Raw genomic sequence first — 9,782 nt, 5'->3', positions numbered from 1 at the left:
CGCGGGAAATTGCTTCCGAAGCACAAACAGCAGCAACAGTTAAAAACAGGGTCACGAATGTAGCAAATAGTTGGAACAATTAAACAACAGACGGCCCGATGTTTGGTTTGCACAGTAAGCCAGGCCACGCTAACTAATTGGTTTCTTGAATAGCAGCAGCACCCTGCTCCTCGTCACAAAACCAGAGACATTACCAGCCGGTTCTGATTGTACCAAACACTGGTCTGATAGAGCTCAAAGGGGTGTGAAAAATAGGGGCAGGCATTTTTTTCTAGTTCTGCAGATATCTTGTTTCAATCTCCTGGCAAGATCGGACTTTAAATATCTAATAAACATGGATTTGAAGAGTTTTGCATTCAAACACCAAGTATCAGTAATGCAATCGCAAAGGCTCATATTTTAGAATGAAGTTCATGATGGGCACGACTAGATGCAAGTAACACATAACTCCATTGCCCTCTTTTATTTTCAGGGACATAATGTCACCGACCATACCAACAATGATCTTTTACCTCACAACACCACAAGAACAAGAGCTTGGTAAAGGAGAGGAAACAAAAACTAATTCAAGGAAAAACGGACCAGCTGATAGACTACTCACGGGAAACAATTATAAGTGCACCCTAATGAGAAAAATGGGCATCCAATAGTTGGCATCAACATCTTCATCCCACTGTTACCTTTATAGATTGAGGAACACAAACTCTTCAATGGCTGGTATGTCACCGATCCTTTTCAGGGTACTTTTTTCCGGTTCTTCATCGACACCGATCGCCATGATAGCATGCTTCCTAGGTGCTATTCTTCCCACACTCATGAAACTGACATTCACATTCTCCTCCCCCAGGATGCTACCAACCCTACCAATCATACCAGGTTGATCGACCTGCCTGCACAGGATCAGGTTCCCCTCGAGACTGACATCCACACTGAATGATCCTACCAGTGTCAGGTGAGGCATCCCATCCTTCACCTTGCCTTCAACTCTCACTTCACCAGAGTCAGCTATGGCACTCTGAAACCGAGACTCCACATGGGCTATCTGCACCTGAATTGATTCAAGAGGGATCTCCGGCGATCCATCATGAACAATCCGTTCCTCGCTAATCCTGAGACCCCTTTGTTTGGCTGTAAAGTCAGCATTCACAAGGTTGACAAAGGTACTGGAGATAGGCTCAATGATACCCTTCGTGATCATTGCTCGGAGTAGCCTTGTGTCCAAATCATCAGGATCTCGTGCCGATGTGTATACAACCTTGACTGATTTCACACCACTTCCTCCTGCTACCAATTGCACAGCCAGCCGGCCAAGCTTCTCTGCCAGCACCACATAAGGTGCCAACTCTGACAAGACCTACTCAAATGGAAAAACGGAAACATTGATCAACAGATGTAGCAATATCTCATCAATTGTCTGAATGGGGAGGAAGGCTAAAGAGCATTTATGTACCTCAGCAGGAACCATGGGAGCATTCACAGCAGTTGCAGCAAGTTCACCTTTTAGTGCTCCAACAACAGCCTCTGCAATTTCTATAGCTACACCCTCCTGGAGATTTGTATGACAGAATTTTAGTTGAGACTACAAGCTGTAACGATGACAACAAAGAGCACATTTGATAAGATAAAATAAATGAACAGGCAAGACAAACCTGAGCTTCAATTGTGCTGGCTCCAAGGTGAGGTGTCACTGTGACTTTCTCGTGCTGGACTAACTTGCTATCTTTGGGAGGCTCTACTGTAAATACATCTAGTGCTGCCTGTTTCAAAAGCGATGCTACAATTCAACAAAGCTGGATATAAATGTGTTATGCACATGTTGCAGTAAGAGGTAGCACCCCCTATTTTATCATGATCAAACAGAGAATGGATCTGTGTCTGTGTATGTGCACAGCAGATGCATGTACACTTGAAAAATACACTATTGCATGAGAGAATGCAAAAGAATCCACTACAGAAATGTGCATGCGTCATAAATATACATCAACATGGAAAAATGTTTTTAGATTACATAATGAGCATTAGTATACTTATACAAAGGATGCGAAACTTCAGAAACCAGTCAAGCTCATATAACCACGACAAAACATAAGAAATGAATCTGGACCAGTACCTGAGCAACCTTGCCACTGTCGAGTGCCCTAACCAGTGCATCTTCATCAATCACACCACCCCTTGCAACATTAATAATGCGCACACCCTCCTTCATCTTTTCGAAGGCTTGATCATTGAACATCTTTGACGTAGAAGGGGTTAGTGGCATGTGAAGCGAGATGAAATCTGCAGTCGATATTGCCTGATCCAAGCTAACAAGTTCAACACCAATAGCACGAGCTCTGTCAGCTGGAGCATATGGATCATGTGCAATGACATGCATCCCAAGACCTTTTGCGCGTCTAGCAACTTCAGAACCAACTTTTCCAAATCCCATAATGGCTAATGTCTTCCCAACAAGGGAGACACCAACAAATTTGTTCCTTTGCCATTTCCCTAATTCATACAAAAAAATCACACCACAAACAGTATCACCATAGAAGATATGAAAAAGGAATTCATCCGCTCAATCATAAAACAAAATACTAATAGAAATCATTGGTAAAAAATGCATTCACTATATGCAAAATGCCTATGAAACCTCACAAAGCTCCCATCGTACATGATTTGAAAATACGCCATTCCCAACCTTCAATGTTGTTCTATGTTTATAGGGTAGATTGTAACAGTAACATGGTGTCTTTATCATCTATATTTCAAGGTTCATGGAACTATGTTTCCTCTGATGAAAGAGAAAAAGATACCTGTGTTTCAAAGCATCACCACCAATTTTAATTTGAGGTTAGCATTCTAAGCATAAAACTCGGAAAGAAAATTCAAAAATAGTGCAAACAAGCTGTGTATTTCACAGTGGATCTCCATGTCTGTATGCATAATGGCTGTGCACACACAAACACAGGTGTTCACACACGCACACACAAAAGAAAAAAAGAAACAACACCTTGAAGTCCTTAGGTGTTAGGATTGTCATCAGTTTGTAACATTTGCAGTTCCTTGAGGGTCTAGAATCAAGTGTGCAATCCACACTTCTCAAATGCTATGAACTCACGCACCTTGCTTGTTTGATGATATTGAACCAAATGGCAATCGACCTTAAAATGCTAGGTGTGTAACAAGCTGGTTTATAACAACAAACACCATACTCTTTCCATCAGTTGCAATTATAATTAACCATCGGAAAGATACACCCATAGAAGATGCTGCTGTGCTGGAGCCATGGCCTCGACAATTGCACAATATATACCCAACTAGCATTAATAGGACTTTTGTGATTATTTATTTCCTTCGAAAGCAAAGAATTTTTGACAGAAACATATCTCACTCCAGAACATTGATCAGTAACATCTCCGACACAACCCCAATCAAAATTACCCTCTAATCACAAACTCAATAATGAAAACACAAATAATAAGTCAGGTATAAATCCATTATGCGCCTAACAGCCTTGCAATAGATTAACCTGATACCTGAGGAAATAGAGCAAAATAACCAACAACATAAAGAGAATGCACAATATCATGTAAGATATAAAATGTGGACATAATAACAGAAACACTATCTAGAGAGCAGAGATAAATATCAAGATCCATATCATATATTGGCCGACTGTTGCTGGAGTTTTTGAAATAATATTTACCCACAAACTGCATCATATGAAGAAAATAGCCACGCTACTCAGATGAAAGCAGTTTATCCAAGGACATAAGCATTCATCGATAATTGATAACAAGACTTTTACATAGCCTTCCACACAGCAATAGGTTGTCTCTATCATCATGAAGATATCAAGAAGAAGAACTTGTCTAAGAAAACATGTGGACAGATAGCCAGATCAACTTAAAGAAGCCCTCAATAACTCTAAAAACTAATACCTGCAATCAAGCAAAGGATGCTTCTATGATTGCATAAATGGAAACTTTGAAGGAGAGAAAACATGGGAAAGGATAGAAGAAAAGGCATCACAATCAGTTAACGGTAGAACTCCTCAACATCCCAATGAGAACTTCCCTCAATGTTTGTACACATTTCAAGTTTCAAGTAATAAAAAGGATTTCACTTTTCCTGCTCGAAACCTAATATAGATTCTCCACAAGGTTACTGGATCAACATCCCATGTATCCTCGTGCTACAGCTGATAGCTTCTCAGTAACAGCTTGCTGCCAAATTGATACCCATCTGACCTTTTCATAAAAGTGTCTAATCAAAAGAGAGCAATAAAAAAATACTCTGACGCGGTGACAATCAATAGGAAAATACAAAGACGTAGTCAGAAGATTTGAATAAAATAAACCTAACCCACGTATGCCAAATTGTCGTGGATCACTTTTGTTTCTCCGGACACATAGAATCAGACTGCATCACAGCCCAAAGGCCTATTTGCCAAGTGAAAAACCAGATCCGTTACCTAGCTACACTAAACTGTCAATATGATCTACAAACTCAGTAAAGAGAAAAAGTACGATAACAAACAACTGCCAATACTGAGGTTTGAGAAAAACGTAATTTCTTCTAGCTCGTAAGAACCTATGAAACTAACATCATCCTTTCTTTTCTTATTAATATGAAATGCATGGAGAAAGAAATTTCATCTAGAAAGCGCATGATTCTAAATGCACAGCATATCAAAGATGTCCACAAATAAGTATACAAAAATTTTGTACCAGCAAGCCAGGATTTTGCGTTATCATTTCAACACATACAGAACATGTTTACTAAAACCGTGAACAGAGGCCATCTGATCTCCGACTCTTTTCCATCCTCAGCTAAAACAAGAGAAACCAGAAGTAAAATGGCGATAGATCCAGAAATTTTCAGATCAAGCGGATATATGAACATCAGTTTTGAGCAAATCACTATGACAAACACTCAACTCTAGGTAGTCATAACAGATCGCAACATGCTACGAAAGAAAATGAAGATGAATATCAGAAAGAAGCAAATAAACCACGATCGAAATCCAGAGGCCAACTAGAACCGTACCGGCTTTCATGGAGGCATCCGCCTGCGCGACGTTTCTCGACATGGCGGCCAAGAGAGCGATCCCGTGCTCGGCAGCCGCGACGGTGTTGGCCGTCGGCGCATTGACCACGAGGCACCCGGACTCCGTGGCCGCCTGCAGATCCACATTGTCGATCCCGACCCCGGCCCTCCCGACAACCTTCAGCCGGCCCCTGGCGGCCTCGAACACCTCCCGCGTGACCTTCGTCCCGCTCCTGACGATCAGCGCGTCGCAGAGCGAGATCTTGGCGCAGAGCTCCTCCGGCGTGAGGTTGTAGGAGCAGTCGACGTTGGCGAAGCTCCGGAGGAGCTCGAGGCCGGCCTCGCCGAGCTTCTCGGCGACGAGGATCGTCGGCTTCGATCCGGTAGCCTGTATCTCCAGGCCTCCGCTCTTGACGGCGGGGAACAGCCTGAGGGGCGACGGCAAGGGCTTCAGGGGACGGCCGATCAGAGAGGAGGGAGTCCGGGAGGGGAGTCCCCGGAAGGAAACTGAGGATGAGGAGATCCGAGGGGAGGCAGTGACGGAGGATCGTCCGTGAAAGGAGGATGACGCCGGAACGGAGGGTGCGGAGATGGCGGCCATCGCTTCTGCTGCTTCTCTTCTCTCCTGTGCTCTCTCTCGCGCGGTTTGCTGTGAGAGTAAAAACTGAAAACCCAAAAAATGGAGAGACTCAGTACGGGGGGGTATTTATTAAGCGGGCTTTCGACAAAATTGGGGTTAATAACGGATACTTTTTTTGTCTAAAACCTTTCTCTAGGGAATCGCGAAAATATATTTCTGACGGGAAAGGGGTACGGAAAATCTTAAATTTACAAAAGGACCATTTCCTTTTACGGGAATGGGGACGCTTTTGGACTTCGGGATCGAGGAAGCAAGCGGATCGAGTCGGAGCTACGACCCGAATGATTGAACCGTGGGCTGTAGATGAAATTTCAGGATATGCACGTAAAGATACTCGGACCCTATCAAGGATTGTCCAAATGTCACTAATTTGCTGTCGAGAATATGGCTTTACAAAAAAAATCAGGAAAATACACATAAATATAAAAATAAAAGCTATTTACTAAAACATACCTGATTTTTTTTATAATTCAAATTTATAGAAAGAAAAGTTCAAGACCGTCCTAGATTCAATTCATATTAAAAATCATAAGATTATTCCCCCCTTAACCACGGTTTATAATAATAAAAAAAAAACTTTAAACACCCCTACTAGCTTTTATCACTAAATGGTCATTTAGGAGCCTTAACTAGCGAGTAGGGCTGTTCCCCTAACCAGCTAGCTATGGATTGAGGTGGCATAGGTGGGCATTTCACCGCCACTAATTCTTCAAAACCAGTCAATCTAACATCTCACCTCTTTAAATCTTATAGACTATCAAATTAATATGATTTTTTTTTATAACCCAAATTAAGAGAAAATTGCTCGGTGCAAACTCTGTACAATGCAAACCACATTCGGATCAAAGCTGCGCATGGGGTATGTATATGAAAAAACTTTTACCGACGGTTGTGCTCGCCACTAAAGATTGTCTCTGATCTAATCTGTTAGATCGGACAGTATGCAATGGCCCATATGCTGGTCCACATGACTTCCGGTTGGCATCGACCAATCACCCCCAGATGCTGCTATCATGCAGCTTTTCAAGCCACCCCAAAGGGGTTTGGCCTAGTGGGATGGGACCTAGGCCACTAGGCATGTGGTCTAGGTTCAAATCTCATGGGCGTCACCCTTTATGCGAGTCAAAGCGTGGCGACTCCTTGGGGGCAAGGGATAAGCCCCATAGAGTTTTAGGCTGCCAGAACAGCGACCATAAGTATGGTTTATCCGTGTAAATAAAAGAAAGCAGCTTTTAATGGCATCCGGTGGCCGCAAAACAAACAAGACTAAAGTTGAGTGGACAACCACGTAATTAAACAAATAAGGGGGTTGGGTTGCCTTGCCCTTAACAGTGTTGCAACAATTACGGGTGGCCATAACCACTTTGGGTGGTTGGCACTGTTAGCTGCGTTCCTGCCCACATGGGTGGTTGGAGAATTGGTCATATTTCCGGCCATCATCTGGCCGGAGAATATTCAGTTGTCACCGTACGTATCGTCAGGGGCCACCTCCTTTGCTATAAAAGCAAAAAAGTGATAAAAGGAAAATGAGAGAGAGAGAGAGAGTACTTCCATGTCCATGTCCATGACCATGAGCGACTGTGACTGAATTGGTGGTGGAAGATGGTGAATTGGTGGTGAAGATGAGCGACTGTGACTGAATTGGTGGTGGAAGACAGATTTTATAGGAAAATATGGGAGGGTATGTTTGTCTTTTTTATAATTGCATAGGGTAGAATAAAAAACTTGAGTACAAATAAGAACTGTCCAGCTTAGGCAGTAAACATATGGATGGTTTTGGTTAATCATTAAACAAATGTGATATGCGTTTGAATTGCCTATGAATTTTGATGATATATAAAAAATTCAGGTATAATTTTTTTAAATAACTCTACATGTGTACCATCAGAATACAATAATTTCATTTATTACACACACACACAAAAAAAAAGAATACAACTATTTCAAAATCGCATATTTTTTTTTAAAATACCATTGATATGCGACCCAATCCAATTCCTTACTAGGTATTTTATATGTATTTTTTGAGTAAAAGTTATATTTTAAACACCATTTAAATTATAGGGATCGGTTTTAGGCATCTGAACGAACCAAGGTTGTTTGGGCTCGGATCATTTACAGCAACCACTGCTCAGTCGGCTCATCTGGCTCCTGCGAGCCAAGCTGAGCTCGAGTTCATACAAGCCCAAGCCAGACGAGCCGAGTCACACGAGATGGCTTGTTAAATAAAAAAACATTATTTTTATAGGGTCCATTTTATTAAAATGGAAACCTGAACTCTTGGTTGACTACATACCCAACTAAACCAATTTAAGCTTCTATATGTTTTTTTAACATGTATCACACGTAAATCCTATATAAGCTCATCTAAACGAGCCAAGCCAAGACACACACCCATTGTTCATGCTCGGCTCAGTTACACTATTCGAGCAGCTCGTGGCTCGTCTCGCGGAGCCAACTTGACGATCATAAACGAGCTTCAGGCAAGCCGAACCGGGAGCCACAAGCTGCTCTGTTTGTTTACCAGCCCTAGTTCTCGTTGAGGGCAAACAGATCGGTTTGTTTACCAGCCCCAGTAAACCCGAATGTGTTGGATATCCGATCCATTGACAGCCCCGCCAGTGTACTCCAAGTCCTAGTTGGGTTTCAACTTCCAATCCAGGGCTGTTTGGTCTTCTGTGAGTGCTTACAAGTTGAATCCCGATTGGACTTGGGTAAGAATATATTATTCTGGATATTCATGTAGGAAAGGCTGGACCAAACTTGCAATGCACTTTTTTCAAACATTTTGCTGGGTTTTGGCACCAGAAAGCCTGGATTTTGGCCTTGACCCAGTATCATAGGCCTTGGACCCGATCCCATATTGGGTCGGTTTATGATCCGTTTTTGTTTCAGCCACAATTCATCTCGCTCTAGGTTTGGAGTCGATACACCCAAATCCATTTAGTACTTTTATTAGCTCCTTCCTGATCAATTGAGCGGTTTGAATTTGGTTGGGAGCCTAGTTAAGCACTTAAATTATGGTGCCAAATCAAAGGATTTCACCTGAAAAATTCCGTAGTATTGGACCCATAGTCACAAATCTTGTTCTTGGGATTTTTGAGGAAGAAAAAATCTCATAAATAAATTAAAAAATTATTTTTTGGAAAATATAAAAAATACTTGGCATATTTAGAATTATAATATAAGATAAATTAAAATTTGAAACACATGAAAATTTCAAAAACATAAAATTTTGTGATAAAATTATAATATATTGAAAATAGTCCAGATTTCAGATTCATGATCTTATTAAAAAGTTCACAGCTTGCAACTTTCTCACTATTATCACAAGAAATTCAATATCTGAGTGATATCAATTAATGATTATGACCAGAATGAGATAGCTTGATTTTATAGGGATCAGCTCTTGAAGCTATTGATTGTGATAAGAGAGTAGGTTTTTATAAGGTTTGAAAAAAAAAAAAAACTTATCAAAGTTTTTATAAATTTTGGTGGCCCAAACCAGAGCTAGTTGTCATACCATTGTTAAAAACTTGAAAGTCATTATTAATTGATCCACGTCTCTTCTATCCAACTCTATCAAGCCATCTGAACCAAGTTTTTGAACTCACATCTCAATTGGTTTTTACTATACTAGATCACATTTGAGATTTTGAGTAGTTAGTTTTGAATATACAAGGGAAAACCCCACATCCCCGACCCCACATTGGCTGGCCACTGGTTGGTAAAACCCTTGAGGTTTCCCTGCCCACCGAGGAGTACACCAGCTTCGACCTTGCAGGCAAAAGACGCGCCCCATGTAATTAGGGTTGCAAACAGATCGAATATGTTGGGATATCTGATCCAAGTCTGGCATATTTTTTAGGATATGAATCCTTTAAGTAAAATGTGAATGTGGATTTAGATTTGTTCAATCAGGTCATTTTCGGATTTGGGTTGGATTCGGATGAGTATTTTAAGTCGGATTTAGAGTTTATCCGAATCAAAATCCAACTCGAATACATTTTTTTTTACACGTAAAGAGCTCATTTTCTTCTACATTTTTTTTGGATCCAATATTACCACATGTATTTCAGATCTAGATTCAATTTAACCTCTTGGGATCTGA

The 9,782-nt window shown here is 41.2% G+C and overlaps 1 protein-coding gene across 1 annotated transcript; it reads right to left on the bottom strand.

Annotated features, from left to right (window-relative positions):
• Positions 1 to 397: 397 nt before the first annotated feature.
• LOC149838572 (D-3-phosphoglycerate dehydrogenase 1, chloroplastic-like) lies at positions 398 to 5,706 on the bottom strand. Its single transcript, XM_090006669.1, has 5 exons — positions 5,032 to 5,706; positions 2,111 to 2,487; positions 1,650 to 1,757; positions 1,451 to 1,546; positions 398 to 1,354 (listed from the first exon to the last, which is right to left on the bottom strand). The coding sequence occupies exons 1-5, from the start codon at positions 5,630 to 5,632 to the stop codon at positions 683 to 685; spliced, it is 1,854 nt and encodes a 617-aa protein (XP_089862795.1). The 5' UTR covers positions 5,633 to 5,706; the 3' UTR covers positions 398 to 682.
• Between the last annotated feature and the right edge of the window lie 4,076 nt (positions 5,707 to 9,782).

The sequence above is a fragment of the Nuphar pumila genome, chromosome 5, assembly GCF_984573655.1.
Source record: "Nuphar pumila chromosome 5, dmNupPumi1.hap1.1, whole genome shotgun sequence".
NCBI classification, from domain to species: domain Eukaryota; kingdom Viridiplantae; phylum Streptophyta; class Magnoliopsida; order Nymphaeales; family Nymphaeaceae; genus Nuphar; species Nuphar pumila.
This window is presented reverse-complemented; position numbering and strand designations above follow the sequence as displayed.